Source organism: Amblyomma americanum, chromosome 1, assembly GCF_052857255.1.
Source record: "Amblyomma americanum isolate KBUSLIRL-KWMA chromosome 1, ASM5285725v1, whole genome shotgun sequence".
In the NCBI taxonomy this organism is placed as follows: domain Eukaryota; kingdom Metazoa; phylum Arthropoda; class Arachnida; order Ixodida; family Ixodidae; genus Amblyomma; species Amblyomma americanum.
The window spans coordinates 84,095,044-84,114,400 of NC_135497.1; the positions used below are offsets into that span (position 1 = coordinate 84,095,044).

The 19,357-nt window shown below is 46.8% G+C and overlaps 1 protein-coding gene and 1 pseudogene across 1 annotated transcript in view; one reads left to right on the top strand and one right to left on the bottom strand.

Annotated features, from left to right (window-relative positions):
• arm (armadillo) overlaps nt 1–19,357 on the top strand; it is a 60,520-nt gene that overhangs the window by 26,827 nt on the left and 14,336 nt on the right. Inside the window, exons 10-12 of the mRNA XM_077646061.1 lie at nt 13,417–13,671; nt 16,737–16,904; nt 16,975–17,125. Coding sequence (XP_077502187.1) covers nt 13,417–13,671; nt 16,737–16,904; nt 16,975–17,125 — 574 coding nt within the window. The remainder of the gene's footprint in view (nt 1–13,416; nt 13,672–16,736; nt 16,905–16,974; nt 17,126–19,357) is intronic.
• On the bottom strand, nt 511–2,584 carry LOC144116043 (uncharacterized; annotated as a pseudogene).

Sequence of the window (19,357 nt, forward strand, 5' to 3'; positions counted from 1 at the left end):
TGCATTGGCTACTGTACAGATCTGTGTAGAGCTCTTTGGCTACGTTAACTATCTTATCCATATTGCTAATGACATTGCTCTGCTTGTCTCTTAAGGGGAGACACTGTGGTGTGACCTTATTTTCTTATTTCTTATGTTATGAAGTTGAAATTTTTACACCTGATGTAGTTTCCTCTGCTGATAACAAATATGCAATTAGATTTTACCTAGCTTATATAGATGTCAAGATATTTCAAGTGTCATGTTGGGCCACCTTGCCCAAAGTTATGGCAACTTGCAGTGGAAATATTGACCTGTATTTTACATGTGCATGCTCTAGAAGGACCAGGGAATGCAACCATAGCACAGGCATAATTTTAGATGAATCACCAAAAAAGTTACAGCTTTTAGAAATTTCCAGTCTGAAAATGCAATTTTCTAGAACCAGATAAATTGATTGTAATTTATATTTATGCATAGAAATATGTATTTGTTTTAGTACGGTTGCACAAAGCATCTTATAAGCTTTCAAATGCAACAAAAATCATGCAAATCGGACCAGTAGATCTCAAGATATCATGGGCAAGGGCTGTCAGTGTAGCGAAAAAATCAGTTTTGAGAAATCAAGAAAAGAAGTTTGAGAACCCAGTAACACTTTATTATGGCCAATAACAGCCATGAATCTGCAAGGGTTCATCCCTAGAATGCACCAGGCATGTAGTCAGAGTCACTTTCAGTTGTGCGCTTTTTCATAGCGCTGCGGAACCTTTCTGCTTGTAGATGCTTTGCATCGGATGTTGCAAGCCGGCGCCGATCCTTCTCAGCTGACCTTTCAATAGCTGCAGTGCCATGATTTACGCTCAGCTGTTGCAAAATAGCTTTGGTGGCATACTCCTTGCCGGCATTGAATCTTGTTACTGCTTCGGCAACAGCTGACTTCACTGCAAACAAAGAGGCGTGTTTGGTCTTGGGCACCAGGGACCAAATGACAGAGTGAAGACTCTCATTCGAGTTCTGCATTTTTCCTCGTTGGCAGCGCTCAAGCAGCTTCCTATCGGAGAGGCGGACAAAATTAGGTTGCAGAGCATCTGCGACATACTTTGGCAAGTTATAGCAATGCTTTGGGGGTGGCTCATTCTTTGCCAAAGCCTGGTTGTACTTGCACCAGGATTCCTGGCCTTTAGGGCAGAGACCATGGTTTGGCTCAGCATCCGTTGATGTAACATGGTGGTAAGTGGCAAGCACAGCATTGTGCATCTTCTCGATATCACCCTGGTGTGTTTACAAAGCCCATCCATAATACATGGTGAGCTTTGTAATGAGCTCGCCAGTCAGCTTTCCTTTGCCGCTGAGGCTTGGTCCGTTTTCTTTTTTTTTTATGTACTAGGTTACGTAGTGCTGTCTCTATTCTCTTGCTGACGTGGTTGGTGCAGTCTTCTTTCTGTATCTGCACATATTCGTATACCTTTGCCTCTTGTAGATTGTTGAAGGTGCGGCTGTCGCCATTACAGAGTATGGTGACATAGCGCAGCCCATACTTTTCAAGTGAGCGGCTGAAAAGAATCCTGGCTGCTTCAACTTCCATTTCACCTGTCTTGCTCGACGTGTTCTTCTGGCATTTGTGTTCCGCTTGCCATGCTTCAAATTCGGGATTGTCCTCCTTCAGACCACAATGGCATCCCTGGCAGAAATTTGACAAAACAACAAAATCTAGAACATAGCCCGTGAAGAGTTCTATTACTGTTCCAACGCACACATGTGATGAATGGCCCCGTGTGAGCCACGTTTCATCGAACAACACAGCTATGTTTGCTGGGTGATCGAAGTTCAGGTTCTGGTAGGCAAGCTTCACCGCACCAGCACAATCCCTCATCACTTGCGTGTAAGCGTTTAGAGCAGCAGGGTTCAGCTTGTCCTTCAAATAACCTTGGTATGTTTTGCAGTGCATACCCCGCCGGGAAATGTTGAGCGTGGCGAAAATGTCGTTCAATGCGGTCTGCCCGTTTCTCGTGCTTGCAGCTGCACGCACGGCGAGAACGTTGACTTCGAAGGGCTTGCAGGTCGCATTCGTGCCTACTCTAGGCGAGCTCCAAGTAGTTTTTACCTGCCCGCAGACTTCGCCATTGAGCGAGAGCTTCACAGCAATCCCAAATTCCAGCCCACCTTTTGAAATGTTCACGGAACCGCCGCACACATTGCACTTCACACACTCGAGCAGCTCATTCACGGAGGTTAGGGCTAGCACCGTGAACGGTGTTCCCGACGCGGGCGCATCGTCGATCGTTGCTCCCAATAGAGATCGCTTTCGCCGAGTGCCTGAAACTGACGAAAGTTCATGCCGTGCCTCCGTCGCGCGACGCTCTAGCTCCGTTTTATCGGCGTCGGTCAGAAACGGTGTATCTACACGGGCGGCTCTCCTGGCTCCTTCGGTTGTTGCAGCATCTTCCAACGACGCCGCGGCAGGGCTCGTAGTATCGGCGGTCTCTGATGCTGGTGCATCCGGCAACATTTCGCGTGACTGCGACCGTGGCGGCCGTGATTGCGGTCGTTTTTTCTTTTTTCCAAATGCATGGGCAGTACGGAACTTCCTTTTGCCACCAGCCATCGTAGCGCGTCCGAAAAAGCTCTATCCAAATAGGCGGACGCGATGCCGTTTTCTTGTATCTTTTTAGCTGACGATTTCTCAACATCCAATAGGGAGGCGCGATTCAGGACATGTGACACGAAAGCGCCAGTGCGGTACGAGTATTTTTTATTTTTTACTGGCTTGTTGCGCCGCTGTTGCCAGATCCACAGACTGTTTTCTACCGAAAACGGATAGCTAAGAGCTTCGCGTTTCAAACGAGACCAAAATGGTTGCGCTCCGCGGCACGGCTCTTGCGCGGTACGCGTTTGAATTTGACCGTTTTTTTTTTAGTTGTTCTCGCGAGAAAAACTTCCACACAGATGACTTTGAAGAGCAATAAATCGATAAATACTTCATAGAGAGTTGTAATATTTTATGTATGGGTTCTTGAGGACGTCTAGATTCGGAAAAAAAATACTTTGAGAAGTCGATTTTTTTGTCATTTTTTGGCCGCAAACCCCTGTGTCTCCCCTTAATGCATACATCTGGTTTTTACCTATGCCTAGTTTTCTCTTCACTGCTTTTAGGCTACCTCCGTTCTTTAGAGCATGCTCGATTCTCTCCATATTAAACTACCTTATGTCGGCTACCTTGCTCTTATTTATTAACTTTGATAGCTCTGTTAGTTCTATTCTGTCGGTAGGGTTAGACGCCCTCATGCTTTGGCACTTCTTAATCAGATCTTTCGTCACCTGAGATAGCTTTCCGGTATCCTGTCGAACTGTCCTACCGCCTACTTCTACTGCGCACTCCGTAATTATTGATGTCAGATTATCGTTCATTGTATGAACATCAAGATCGTCTTCCTCAGTTAAAGCCGAATATCTGTTTTGCAGCGCTATCCTTAACTCCTGTACTTTCCCTCTTACGGCTAACTCGTTAATGGTCTTCCTGTTCACTAGCTTCTTCCGTTCCCTCTTCAAGTCTAAGCTAATTCGAGACCTTACCGTTCTGGGGTCGCTACAACGCACCTTTCCGAGGGTGGCCATATCCTGAATGATGCGAGGTTTATCGCATAGTATGAAGTCTATTTCATTTTTAGTCTCACCATTGGGGCTCTTCCAGGTCCACTTCCTGTTTTCTCGTTTGTGGAAGAAGGTATTCATGATCCGTAAATTATTTCTATCGGCGAGTTTGGCTAATAACTCTCCCCTGCTATTTCTAGAACCTATCCCATAGTCACCTACCGCGTGGTCGTCAGCCTGCTTCTTGCCCACCTTCGCATTGAAGTCGCCCATCAGTACCGTGTACTGTGATTTTACTTTATTCATTACCGATTCTACGTCCTCATAGAAACTTTCAACGGTCTGGTCATCATGGCTCGATGTGGGCGCGTAGGCATGCACCACTTTCAGCTTGTACCTCCTATTCAGCCTAATTACTATAGCTGCTACCCCCTTGTTAATACTATAGACCTCCTCTACGTTGCCAGCTATATCCTTATTAATGAGGAATCCTACACCTAGTTCTCGTCTGTCCTCTAATCCGCGATAGCACAGTATGTGTTCGTCCTTTAGTACTGTATACGCCTCACCTGTCCTTCTAACTTCGCTAAGCCCTATCACATCCTATTTAATTCCCGCTAGTTCCTTGAACAGCACTGCTAGGCTAGCCTCACTAGATAAAGTTCTAGCGTTAAACGTTGCCAGGTTCAGGTTCCAATGGCGGCCTCTCCGGAGCCAGAGATTCTTAGCACCCTCCGCTGCGTCACAGGTCTGATAGCCGCCGCGGTCAGTTGCTCCGCAGCAGCTTAGGACTGAGGGCCGAGGGTTAATTGGTTTGATCATAGAAGGTTGTGGCCACATACTACACCAGGGTGGCCGAATCCTGCTCTAGTGAGAGAGTGCGTTGTCGGTTCTTTGCACCGAGATCAGGCCGCACTCCAGGCCTGGTTATGCAATTCCATCGACACGCGGATTTTTTTTTTTTTAAACCCAGTGGAGAATTGCGCGGCACCAGGATTCGAACTCCGGTCCCCTTGCACGCGAGGCGAATGCTCTACCTTTACGCCATTGCTGCTTGCACTGGAGTATAAGTGTAATTTCTCAAAATAACATTGTCCGAGGTCTGAAGCTTCAACCCGCCACTCGAACACCTCTGCACTCTACCCGGCTTCATCATCCAGAAAGTCCACTCACCACTTCCTATCAAGGGGCAGCTACTTCGCCGATCCACTGGGCAGGGAGCAAGATCTGCGGACATGCATGAGAGGAGTTCCACATTTAGGTGCCCGAGAGGGCTCGTAATCTTAACTCCTCATAGCATAAAATTTTGAGAATGTGCAGGGTAAGGATCGCTGGAGGAGCTACTGGAAATATGACAGGGAAATTCGTTAGCTGCTGAACGGGCGAAAGGTAGCAGTGAGAAAAATGGCTGCGGCTGAGCTCGGATAAGCCTGTTTATGCAAGCGAAACTTTTATTATGCGTGGTTCTGCTGTGTTGCTAAGCAAGGTTAGACTCAACCTCTTCGTGCGTCGCAGAAGCTGTGGCGGAGGCAGAAGCAGCAACAGCTGCCTCCAAAGATCTTCACTGTCGCCTTTCGGCATCAGTCAACCGCCGTTTAGCCAGTCAAGGCTCCTGTTCTTCTTCGGTCACTACCGCTAGCTTGGCACCTTAAACTTCCCTACCTATAGCTAAATACTTAGCATGATTGCCAACGTCAGCAAAGTCATACTGTCAACGTCAACCGAAGATCATATAATTTGGGGATGCGAGGTCAAGCCTCACCTCGTACGCTCCTGCTAGCTCCCTTCGAAGACAGCTGGAATTAACTGCTATTGAAGCAGGAGAAGACAGCAGAGAAAGCGCTTGTTAACTGGCTCTTGGAGGTCACCCCTGTGAGGGGGTCACAGTGAGATACAGTCGCCCACAATCTACAAATCCTTGGCAATAATGTTGTTTCTCTCTCTCTATTTTCTGTCAAGCGAACGGCGATTCACGTGGTTTGTTACGCGGACACAGCTGGTGAGGCAGCAGTCTGGTGAGGGTGCAGTCGGCTCAGCGGCTGCGCGTCACGTGGTAGGTCACGTGGCTCACACACCTCCACCCCTCGACTTGGAGGTCAAATGTACAACGCTGATGACCTTGGCTCGACAAGGCAGTAAAGCTTTTGCTTTGAAATAGAAGACTGGTTTTTGAGGAAGTCAAAAGCACAGTAACTTTGTCAGTTTTCGGTGGAAACCTCAGCCGCGCTGTTGTGAATGAAACCGACAGGTACGTGGGTGTAATTGCTCATGGATATAATAAAAGGTATGCGGCAGGAGGAGCCAGATTACAAGATGTGCCGCTGCCCTGCTGGACACCTCCGAAGCTCTCGCTGCAGAATGCACAGGAAAAAATGAGAGAAAAAAAAAAACACAATTAGCAGCCGCTGTGGGCAGCAGTGGAAATGCAAACGCAAAGCAATGCCGTTTTCAACAAGGATAATGTCTTGGTTAATTTTCCATCCTTAGCCTCAATATGTACATAGTTAATAAATGCTCTGCATGTATGTAAATTCTTTGAAATGCTACTTTAATAACTGTTCTCGTGTAACATGTATAAGGCTCCACCCAGCATGCTCACACATCTTTTCTACAGTCATTTCTGATAATACCAAGACATTTGCTCCTTAAGGCATTGTGGTTCGCCACCTTAAAGGGAGTGTACAGCACTGCACATTGTGAGTAGTTTTGAAAACAGTAAGTGCATGTTCATTAGCACACTCAGTTCAAAACGTTCAACCCCTGTACATTGCACTTCAATGAATGCACGCACAACACTTTTTTTTTTTTTTACGCCTCACGAGCAGTTACCTTAGCTGGATAGGATGTAGCATTTGGCTACTCAGCAAACTTCAAGTACCAACATTCAACAAGTACTGGAAAAATATCAGTGAGCGGAAATAATAAAACGAGGCTTTCAAAAACTGTATTTCAAAAAAGTCGTAACCACTGCCCCCTTCCTTAAAGTGTTCAGTGATTGTGTGGCTCAGGCTTCCTATGGCACCTGCTGTTTTGTTACATACATCTATGCTTGCCCACACCTATCTAAAGAAACAACCTCTAGGGCATCGAAAGAATATGACTGCGTTAAAAACGTTGCCTGAGCAACTAAGTACAGTTATGCACTGGCAGTTTCCAAATTGGAACGGCCCAGAGCAACGGTTACTCAATTAGCCAGCCGACCGACGTTTCAGAGGATGATCGGCATGTTGCTGTTTTTCTGCACCTCTCTCCCTTCTTTTTTTTTTTCTCGGCTTTGGCATCGCCGAGTGTGTCCTTCACTTCCATCTGCGTGGTCTGTTCTTCCTGTGCGCCGAAACTGTGTACTCGTCACATTCCATTCGTGCAGTGAAGCCTCCCTCAGTGAAGCAGTGTGAGGGGTGTGATGCGGTAGCGGAGGAGCTCCACTGTGTTGCACTGTGAAGAATGCGGGAGCAGCTTGCAACTTCGGAGCAGTTCTGCTTCAACGCTCCCAACAGTATGTGAGGCAACAGAGCATTGATGGAAACGTGAAAAGCAGTCATTGCCGCTCCATTTGTACCGCAACAGAAGGCACCGCCATTGCCCAATCTTTCAATACATAAATTTCCAAAATGCAAGCAGTTCCTGTTTTCAGAGTTATTCGATAATTCGAACTCTCGGATAATTTAGAAATTTTTTCGGGTCTCTTGAAGTTACGAATTAACAAGCTTTTATTGTAATCAGGTTTTGATTCTCCGATGCAGCTCTGCAACTCAGCTACATTGCCGGAAATGGAGTGCTTGTCCAGGGATACGGCGACAGGCTCTTTCAGTAACAAACCATGTGAACTACTGTAAAACCCTGTATATAATGCGGCGTTTTTTGGGAATTGCAATGATGAAAAAATGTTTTCAGCCGCGTATAATGAGAGTGAAGGGAGGTCACCGAAAGTGTTTATTTGCTTTGCATTTTTTGTTGGACTCAGTGATGCAATGAACGCTTGCAAGGCGTACATGCCGCGTGCTTGCACATGCAGCACCACCCCACACCACACGTCAAAAAGGAGCATGCATCTTACCTGTCTGGTGCTGGCGTGCTCCCTTGGCCGTTGGCACTTGTGGGAGCCGCGCGGTTGTTGTGCTGCCTCCAACGCGTGCGCATGATGGCAGCATGGAAGCCGATGTCTGATGTGTACAGATCTACGCACCGCGTGTGCACCTGCTTGCGTCTCACACCATGCGAATGCGGAGACAAACTCCAGCATAGGTGCGTGTGCGCAGGTGCACAGAGTGTGCACCCAGGAAATGTCCTTGGAGTCAGGGCTTTAGTGATCGCTATCTTTGGGTGTGCCATCATCAGAGAGTCCTTTGCCAGAGATATCTTTCCATAGGAACTCTTCTTCGGTACTGTTGAGCATGATAACATTTCTTGAAAGCATGACTGACGAGCTCCTCAGGAATGCTGGCCTAAGCGTCCACATTTTGAAATGTCCATTGGCAGTAACTGCAGGCTCTCCCTACCTCATCCAGTTCATGTAGCAGCGCTTGACGTGGTGCTGTATCTTTGCTCATGATTTATTCCCAATACAGTAAAAGCTCGTTAATTTGAACTGACGCCCGGGTCCCATCACATCCCTGTGTATTTCAATAGGGGGAACTCCCAACAATTCGAACTAGTTAGCATCCGCTACAGTCAATTCGAACTAGGAGCCCCTGACTGACACTGCTCCTCGTAGATAGTTGACCCATAGCAAGTACGACATGCTGCAAATTTACTAGAGGTGTAGAAAAATGGAAAAGAAAAGATGGCGAGCGCACGACACTGGCGGAACCTGCGCTCCGGTGCTTGCTGAAGCAGGTTTTCACTGCTGGTGCACCTGCCTGCGCTGCCGATGCTTCGGCGCAAGCCGTTCCAGGTTTTCATTGTGCCGCGGTCACTGGGTCGTGATCACGTGGTGTACACAATGGAGTATGGCGGTTCGGGCGCCGCCGTCATGCTTTTTATAGGTTCCGCGAGCTATGTGGATAGCAGTGTGGAGACGGAGCCCTTAAGTGACGCCGATATAATTGAGACTGCATGCTGTCAGCAGATGCCATAGGGCTCACGTGCGGGGAGCACAGCCGACTGTGATGAGTCCGACTGCGGCATGTGAAGTAGCGTCGGTGCTCGATGTTGCAGCATGCTACTTCTCTGCCAATGAAAACTGAAAAAAAGAGATGCAAGCAAACGCACATCACTGATTACTTCTAATTTTGACAACCCTTCCCCATAAATAAACATGTTTTGGGGCTTAAATAGCATCCCATATTCCAGCATTAAAGCTCGCTGCTCACGCGAATGCATTCTAGTACTTGTTTCAGGCGCATGACTGGCCAGTCAATTTATTTCTCAGAATTTAATTTTCAGAACCACCCGCCACAAATGTGTATTAGCACCTAGCTCATGATGACGAGTCGAGATGTGAGTGCTTCAGATTCAGCTCAAGCGATGGGGCGCAATGACAGCTCATTCCAGTGCCCATTCAATAATTCGAACTTTGCTTAAATCAAACAATTTTCCGGTCCCCTTCGAGTTCGAATTAACGAGCTTTTACTATACTACTTTGTTTGACTAGAGTAGTACACGTAAAGAGCAAACCTTTTTCTCTAAATGGGGGACTCTTGGAACGTAAGGGGGATGCTTATAATCGAATTAGGATTAAAATTTTCAAGTTCAAATTGATTATGAAAGAAAAATAGCTTCGAATATCAAATATCTCCTCCAGTATTTCAAACAATGATGAACAGGCAAATGCTGGTGCCCTTATTTTTTTCAACATAGTGTATGGTCTTTGCAAGCGAAATAAACAACACTAGGCTGACTCAGTGCCATATAAATAGTGTGCACAGAAATGTATAGGTCTTTATTAGGCAGCATACAGTATCCAACCTGTAAATTGGTTATGCAAAATGAAGCTGCTGTTGCCACGAGCTCGCTCTTGGCAAACTTCAGAAACCGAAACTGCGCGGCCATTTTTTGGCTCAGCGACAGGGGCCCTCCAATCGTTCTCACGCTTGCTGTTAGGTGCATGGGCCAATGCACCATGCAGTACATGGAATTTTTACATGATTGCTTGCCCTGTCGTGACACCTTGACTTGCCCCTGCGAGAGCTCTGTGGAAAATTCAAGTGTGCTTTCCTGCATCATACTTGACAAAAAATATTCAGACTATCTCGTCGTCAAGAGTAGATATAAGCTTGAAATGTGCTGCGGGAATGGTGTACCACTTTCCAAGATGGCTCATAGACACTGGTAGCCGCACTCGAGTCTTGGTAAGCGTCCCGCATCAGCCGCTTCTTTTCCCCAAGGTTTACTTTACGAGTGACAGCGCTTTTGGCTTTTTTCGCTGTTTTTTTGTATGGCCACCTGCATGACCAGAGCTGGTTACTGGCTGTGCTGGTGGATGGCGCCATGGGACCGGTGTCACAGCGCTCATAATACGTAACGTCGGCAAATCACGTTGCTCTGTTACCTTCTCATCAAAGTGCCACTAGGACTGCTTGTGCGCAGTCCTGGTGGCAGAACTCGGGCTGCAGGGTAGAACTTAGGTCCCTTCGTGCCGCATGCTGGCTTTTACCAGCTCGGGACCATGAAGACTCTGCTGTTGACTCATTCGCTGCTCCGGCAGCAGCATAGCATGTAGGTACGAGGGGTGTGTGAACTGAAAGTTTCACCAATATTTGGTTCAGTGTTGTTTTCCGTTCTGCCCCCAAAGTCACCCGCGGCATGCCAACAGCGGGAGCTAATAGCATTTCATGCTTAAAACAATATACAGTGCAATCCACTTATAACGATATCAAAAAATCCAGATAAAATTATCGTTATAATCGATCATCGCTATATCTGGACTGCCATAAAAATGGCTGCTAGACATACCTTTGTAGCTCCTGACTCAAGTTTTACACTTACGCTCAAGAACAGTAATTGCAGAACGTACAATTTGAGAAACAACACGTTTATTTGTCGCGTTTAACAAGCACCTCAAGCGTTAGGTGCGCTAAAGTAATTTGAGATGGGCACTTGCTTGCGTGGCAGTTGCAGTTTCACTACTGCAGTGTGCATTGCATCCAGCTGCTGTGCGTACACTGGTAGCAACCCTTTCGCGTGCATAAAGTCGATGAGTGATTCGATCGTACACAGCGCACTTTGTGTAGTCATCGGTGTCGAAGGTGGGCCAGTGTCAATTTCGTCGTCGCTATCACTGCTGCAGTCACACAACGCCGCACTCCGCCGTGGCGACACATTCTCGGCGATCGCCTCATTGGTTACCTCCTCGCAGAACATAGCAGCACTATCTGCGCATAAGAACTCCTTCATGAACGTACCATTTCTTTCGTCGACATTTGCGGCGTGCTCCCAGAGCTCGGCAATGTCCGCAGCTTCCACCGTGTCCGTTTCCACGTCAGGGGGGGGTTTCATCCTGGCGCACAAAGCCCGCCTTCTTGAAGCAGTTTTTTATGGTGGAGGCCTTAACCTCGTACCATGTGCCAGAAACGAAGCGCACAGCCTTCAGCAGGTTGATCTTCAAGTCCGTGGCCTGCCCTGACGTGCCGATTGCTAAAATTAGCGACTCCAACACGCGCCGTCGATACAAAGCTTTGAAATTGGTGATCACGCCGGCTGCAGGCCTACTGTAGTATTGGCCATCAGGAACATCAGTTCAATTGATGTTAGCTTCGGGCTGACAGTATGAGCACTGCAGTTGTCCAGCAGCACAACCACTTTCCGTCCTTGCCCCTCGATGATTTCGTTAAACTCGCGCAGCCATACCGCAAAAAGGTCACAATTCATCCAGGCCTTCTTACTGCTGCGATAGCGAACTGGGATGTACAGAGTCGATCACACTTTTATAGAGCGCTCTAGAGGCGCCGTCCGGGGAAAATAAGGCGACATTCTAAAGCATGTATTGACTTTCACTGATAATGCTTGCACTGGAGAGTAGCCGGATAGACACGTGAACCGCACAGGCATCAGCGCCTTAACGCTAGCAAAGCACTTGGCGAAAAGATTTCACTACATTTGCTCCGCAGCACACCGCCCGAGTGCTCTAGAAAAGTGTGATCGACTCTGTGCTCGTTTTTGAAGCATGTCAGCTTCTTTGATCGTCCTATCACGAAGGGCTTTAGGCGATGACTCCCATCCGTGTTTGCGCACAGCAACACAGTAACCCCCAGTTTGGAATGCTTCCCGCCGGGGCATGGATCACCTTTGAGCGCATGGGTCTTGGACGGCAGCATTTGAAAAAAAAAAGTGCTGTTTCATCGCAGTTTTAGATGTCTCTTTCCGTGTAGCGCTCCAACACTGTTGGCAGCTTCGTTTGCAGCCACTCTTCCTTTGCCTCCGCATCCAACGATGCCGCTTCCCCCACCACGTTTTTGTAGATGTGCCAGTCTTTAAATCACTGAAGCCAGCCTTCACCGGGTTCAAAGTTCTCTTTCCCTGGAAGACAAGCGAACTGCTTCGCCTTTGCGGCCAGTATTGGCCCACTGATGGGCACATTCTAATGCCTCTTCAATGTCAGCATACAAGGGGTCCCTAAACCCTTTTCCGGTGGTCGGCCTGACCGCTGGCTCTAGCCTTCATGATCGCCGTGCTACCCATTTTCAAAATCGTAGATATTGTCGTCTGCGCGAGCCCATGCTTCTTGACGAGTGCACTCACTTTGAAGCCACTGCGAGAGTCCTGCAAAATTCGTTGCTTAGTCTCCAGCGTCAGAGCTTTGCGCTTAGTCGGCGCCATCTTCGACAGGCGGACAGCACTGGTCTGACTGCCTCAGCCCCTCTGCTTCCGCGCTTGTTCTCGTACAGGCGCGCGAGGGGTGCCACTGCCTCGTCTTTTTTTCCCACCATGCTTCTCCCATACCGCAGGCGATGTGGCTGACGTGCGGAGCAACTGGCGCCATCTTGTAGCGCTTACGCCAACTCGCGATGCTCGCTCTCTGTGGCTTTCGTAATTGGCGCGCACTGGAAAATTGGCGGCAGGCACGGCGCACTCGCGTATCCGAAGTTTTCGCCCCATCTCGACATCGTTCAAGGGAACTTCGCACCGCAAATGTCGCGCTCAGCATGGGAGAAAACGATGTCCAGAAGGCAAATTCTGATCGTTGTATCTAATATTCGGTCACGAACATGTCGTTAATGTTTTTTTTTTCCATAGCCCCAATGCATAAGTATTTAACCTCTAGTCAACTTATCGTTATAACCGATATATTGTTATGTGTGGTATCGTTATAAGTGGACTGCACTGTATCGGAGCTGCCACCGAGACAGTTATGAAGGCGACAGGACGAATGCCATGGGTATCGGTCTGTGTTGTAACACATAATGTAACGCATTATGGCATTATGGATCGGTTAAAAAAAGAAATCTGCGCGCTTTCTGCCATGGTGATATGGAATGAGATTGCAAATGCTTTTTTTAGTTTGGCTTGGGGCTCGGCCGCCGTGGTGGCTCAGTGGTTATGGCGCTCAGCTCTTGACCCAAAAGACGCGGGTCCGATCCCGGCCGCGGTGGTCGAATTTTGATGAAGGTGAAATTCTAGAGGCCGGTGTTCTGTGTGATGTCAGTGCGCGTTAAAGAACCCCAGGTGATTGAAAGTTCCGGTGCCCTTCACTACGGCGTCCCTCATAGCCAGAGTCGCTTTGGGACTTTAAACCCCCGTAGACCATAGTTTGGCTTGGAACAAAGCAGTGCATTTTACTTGCCTGTTTTTGATCTCATTTTTATAGTTTTGCATGGATTTTGCCTTTATTTGTTATATGCAAGGAGTCTGTTAAATTACTATTTGACTGAAGAGGATGTCACTCATTGGGCTGTTATGTGGTTGCAGGTGTGCGCGTTGCGGCACTTGACATGCAGGCACCCGGAGGCCGAGCTAGCGCAAAACTCTGTGCGGCTCAACTATGGCCTGCAAGTGATAGTAAAGCTGCTGCACCCCCCAAGCCGCTGGCCCCTGGTCAAGGCTGTCATTGGGCTGATCCGCAACTTGGCCCTTTGCCCGGCCAATCATGCACCGCTGCGCGAGCATGGGGCCATTCCCCGTCTTGTCCAGCTGTTGCACAAATCCTATCAGGACACTCAAAGGGTGAGTATGATTGGTTTTCTGCATATGCACATTATACACACATATGACACTCCTATCTTTGGGAAACGCTGGCAAGCCATACCCTTGACCTTCATCCATCCTGGCTTGCAGTAATACAGTGTAACCTGAATAATTAACGCTTTTTGTGCAATGCTTTGGCCCCATTGAAATCACAAGCACTTAGAGATGCAGAAGCCACTTGTCAGACGTGTCAAGGTACAGAATAGTTGGTTCGGACAAGATTGCCTCTGGCATTGACTGCTCGTCAATTTTTCAGCAAAGGGAGGTTCACAGAGTTTCTGTCAGTTGTAGTGTTTTGTTTCGAAGTCACGATATCTGAGCTACTCAAATTGAACTTTTTTGCCAGCATTGCTGTGGCAATGGAAGTCCACATTTGCATTTATTCTCAACTCTTTCCTTACTGCAAAAAAATGACTGATTTTGAGTGTTTTAAAATAAAAATGATTTCTTCCAGAAGTGCTAAATGCGCTGCGCATTGTAGTATATGAAACTCTAGTTTATTGATTATACTTCCGAATGAAAAAAATGCCAAAGCTGTGCGTGCAAAACTTTTTGAAAATTTAGTCATTAAATATGCTGGTAGCGCAAAAAGAAGAATACAAGCAAAACAAAAATAAGCAGCTGCACTGAGCCAGAAATTGATTACAAAAGCAATAATATCATACACAAAACGTTGCACGTGTTCTTGGCTGCCATTCTTGTGATTTTCAGCTGCGTATATAGAGTCGCCGACCTATTTTTCGGACTCGAAGAGACCCGAAAAATGGTCTGAATAATGTAACAGTCCGAAAAATCCATGAAGTACAAAAAAAAATCACTTTATTGAGATGAAATCGGCTCACAAAGGTCACTGATTTTACCTTGCGGAAAATTTCTCTTGCTGGTGACAATCTGTGCCTGTATTTGTGCCAAAGTTGTGCTTTCACTGTACACGCTACAAAGCAAGGTCACGGCGTTTAGCTGAATACTTTCCATGCTTCTTTGACGGAGCCGGCGGCACCGGCGGGGCCATGTTGTCCACAATCCGGGTGTGCACCACACCGCTCGTCAAACACGCAAAGACAAGGCACTTTTCGTTCAAAGCGATGGAAGCGCCGGACGCAATGATAAAACGGAGAATGGGTGTAACTTCATAAAGACAAAGACGAAGCGCCACTCGGTAGATGCAGTCGGAGAAAGCCAAGTTACGAAATGGCGAATGGCGAACTTTACCCGCCGCGGTGGCTCGATGGTTAGGGCGCTGGGCTACTGATCCGGAGTACCCGGATTCGAACCCGACTGCGGCAGCAGCGTTTCGATGGTTTCAGGTGTCCACCGGGATGTGAAACAGATACTACGCCATTTCCTTTCCCCAAAAACCAATTTGCCAATTTTCAGCGTTTGAGACGAGCGATAACTGCCTGCGACAACGTTGGCGACAAAAACAAGTTGACAGCAATGACAATCCGTCTGCCACCTCGAAGTGGCAGAGATCGCAGGGACTTCTACTAGCAAAAATGTGGTACCGAAAGTATGCCAAGCCAATCTAACTGCAGAGTAAATCCACCTCAATCCAAGATGGCTCCTTTTGCGCCAGCAAAAAGCCTATAAGATCGCCGATTTTGGCCCGCAGGCAATGAAATTAGTCCAAAAAATCGAACTTTTGGACTTTTAAAGTCCGAAACATCCGTTGCGAATATGTATGCGCTTCTATCAGGTGACTGACAGTGCCTCATCTAAGTACGAAATATCCTACAAGTCCGTTTATTGGAGTCCGAATTACCTGTCAGCTACTGTAATACATTGCACTTTCCGTGGTCTTTCAAGTTAGGCATTATGACTGCTGTGCCACTAGAGAAAACAGTTGAGTGAGGACATGAATGAAATAGAGGTAGATGTGGGATGTGCTGTATATTACACTTGTTCTGAGTTTTGTTCTTGTTTTTTTTTTTTTGTAGCAGAGCTTGGCGCTCCTATTTTTTACATTTTTTTTTTTTTGATTGGCAGTGAATGGGTTCTATGCGTGAGAAAGGGGCATCCTTGACATCATCATAATCATAATTCTGCTGGTGCATTTGGTAAGATACCTTGGCAGTGTGTTGTGAAAGCTCTAAAGCACCAATTGAAAGCACTGTCATCAATTACAAATCAACTGCAAAAAATGCAATGTGAATGGCAAAATGAAACGCGCGAGCATGCACTGATGTCTTGGGCCTGTGAGACGAAGTCTCTCAATCGGAACTAATATCCGACCATTCCACATGGTTGTCTTAACTCACCACTGCTGCTCTAAAAAAAAAGTGCTCAATGTAGCTTTTCGCTGCTCAACAGACGCCGTGATCACCAACCAGTGGACTGCGTCCGGTCAGTTTCATTTTTCACGTTGCCTCCTCGCGTTAGAAAATGGAAAAACAAAACTGAAACCAAAGAGATGGTGTTATAGAAGCAAACTAAATGGCGCAGCTTGTCTGCAAGTGCCGAATTTTTGACGGCTTGTTCAAAACATGAGTCATGTGACCCATGGCCTATGGTGCAGAAAGGAACGAGTTAAAGGACACTGAATCCAAAGAAGCTCAAGACCTTCTCTACTTTTTATTGCCAATAATAGGAGAGCAATACAACATTCGTTAGATAGTGGGCAGCCCAAGAAAAAATAATCAAAATTGCCCTGCCCACACTGCCTGTGGTATAACGGGCTACAGTAATACAGCAGAATTGCTTTCGTTTCCAGCATGCAACCCTTTCTGTAAAACGTGCCACGTTTCTGAAACCATGCATGCACTGTAGCTGGGGGAAATCCATGTTAGTGTGCCTCCTGGGCCATTTTTTTTTTTTTTTGTCTGGAGACTTTTTTTTTTTTTAGCTACATACTCTTTTGAGATAACTAAGTCCAAAACATTGTCATAAGCAAGCCTATGAAGCTAACCCTCATGGTTGTAGCCTTATACTATTTGTGCAGGATTTTTAATTCTGAGGGGCCTAGGTTAATAAAATTTTGAATAACAATTGTTTTTTTTTTATTTTTGTTGTACCAGCAAATTGGAAATGGGGTGTATTTATTGCAGCAACGTTCCAGTGTGGCTTCAAATGGCAGTCAGCAAGGAGCCTATTCAGATGGTGTGCGCATGGAAGAAATAGTGGAAGGCACGGTTGGTGCTCTGCACATCTTAGCGCGAGAAGCACACAACCGAGCCATCATCCGCGGCCTCAACGTCATTCCAGTGTTTGTGCAGGTGAGCCACTGTCCATAACCTGTGGTCTACAGTGCATTTCAAGGCATAATCTTTCGAATGTCAATTCCAGCTCCTGTACAGCGACATCGAGAACATACAGCGTGTTGCCGCTGGAGTCCTGTGTGAACTGGCAGCCGACAAAGAAGGCGCCGAGATGATTGAAGCAGACGGTGCTACTGCTCCACTCACAGATCTTCTGCATTCCAGAAACGAGGGAGTTGGTGAATACCTCCCTTTCCTTACTGTGTCTTTTAAAATACAGTAGGCTGTCAATAATTCAAACTTCACCAATGATTTTTGAGGGCAACTCTTAGGTGCCTGTTCCTGTATTGAGCATTGTAACTAAGTGAACGAGCCCATCAGAGGATGAAAGAGAGCCAACGCAGCACATAGTGGAGGATTAAGTTGGGGGGGGACACTGGTCACCTATTTTCCTTATCTTTAGTCCAATCCTGATTATACTATCACCTTCCTCAGTTTCTTATATTGATTTCAAATCCAATAGTATCTTTTATATAAATTAGTTCATAAAGTAATTAATTTTAATTATTAATTACTACCTCAGTGCAGAAAGAACGGCTTAATAAAAAAATTTTAATCCATGGCTACGGAATATGGTGAGCAAAGAGTGTGAAATGAAAGCCTTTTTTTTTTCATTTTACCCTTATTAGTAATTTTACAGCACTTTGTGAATAGCAACATTCAAGGTGTGACTATCGTGAATCGATAAGCTTTGCTAATTTATAAATTTTTTGAACATGATTGAACAAATGCGCTTTGAGTATTGCGCACGCTATGTTGAGAGATCGACATACTAAGACAGCCAGCTGTCTAAAATTTTCATGTTGTTAAAGTTGTTAAATTGTCTACTGCATATATTCAGCCCACATGATGATCTGAGTTTAATACAGTGAAAGCTCGTTAATTCGAACCTCGATAATTCGATTTTCGGATAATTTGAACTACAATACTTGGTCCGGCCAAGCTCCATAGAGATCTGTGTATAAAAAAGCCCGTTAATTCGAAAGCGAGTCGGTTTTGCTACGGATAGTTCGAACTACGCGCCGGCATGACGCTGGCTTTTCGCATCGCCCGGCGGTCAGCCACTGGCCAGAAGCGGCCGACATGGGTTGTCGGTGCAGACCAATCAGGGCGCGACCGCATCTGACTTCCGCCCGCTTCTACAACCTGCCCGCGCCTGCCGAAGTGGCCTCTCACTTCACCACGAACTCGTTGCCGCTCCACTATGCCTCATGTTCATGGCAAACAAAAGTCGCACGAAGCTTTCGCTTCATCTGAAGATGCCCGCAGCGCAAAATTTTAGGGATGAAACGTGCCAGATTTTCAGAATGCTTCTCGATTTTGAAAGCTGCTAGGCTTAGCTACTACGCGTCGGTTGACGTCAGGAAGCGCGGGAGGTTCAAACAGGTTAAGCATTTTGGTTCAGAAAGGGGTCACAGAATAAGTCGTCCTCTTTGTCGTCATTGAATAAATAATAGCTTAATTGTAAATGCACGGCTGTTCTTTTCAGCATTTTAATAAGCATATGGAATCACGCAATTTCTAAATCTTGGCGGCAGCCACCCATTTTCCGTCGCTTGTGGTGCTGCACGGCGGCGGTGCATCGGTGTTCCGCCACGCTGCTCAAAATCCGCAGCGCAAGTTCGCTTCATGTGGGCCGCCCTTAAGGCGACGTACTGAAAACAAGGCTTGCACAACCAGACAAGTGCTGGCGCTCTGCGAAGTTCGCTTCTCCCACTTGCTAGAGGTAACGTCAAAAGGTAAAGACACCGTGATGTTATTGCTGCGCAGCATCTTGGCGCACTGCCAAGAAATGCGTTGTGGACCGTGATGATGCGAAACGGAGGGAAGCGTTAACGAATGGCGCTTTTTTTTTTTCATATTCTTAGGCAAAAATCTGGGTTGGGTGGGTTCATTATGCGAGTGGGTTCGTTACGCGAGTAAATACGGTACGTATACCGTAATGCAAATGGTTCTTGTCACTTTTTTCGAGGCCGCTCGATTATTCGAACATCGGATAATTCAAACTTTTTCCCGGTCCCGTGAAGTTTCAATTAACGAGCTTTTGCTGTATTATGGTCAAAAGACTGGTTTCCTGAAGGAAAAAATTGGTTGAGTTGGAGAAAAAAAGGAATAGATTGTTCTGGAGCATGGTCGAAGGCTCAGGCTCCTGCTCCTGCTATAGTCAGATACAAATCAAGAACCAAGCAGCTTTTTCCCTTCAAAGGACCCCGTTCCAGCCAATAGTGTCTGCTAATTCTCGTAAGTCTGCTAGCATGACTCTGTAGGGAGCAGTGTGAGAATGCAGAGGGGACTATATCCCCGATGATGGAGGAAGGGGACTATCTCCTTTCATCTGCCACTTTCTGCATTATCACGCTAGCAGGCTCATGAGAATCAGCTGACGATATTGGCTGGAAAGGGTTCCTTTG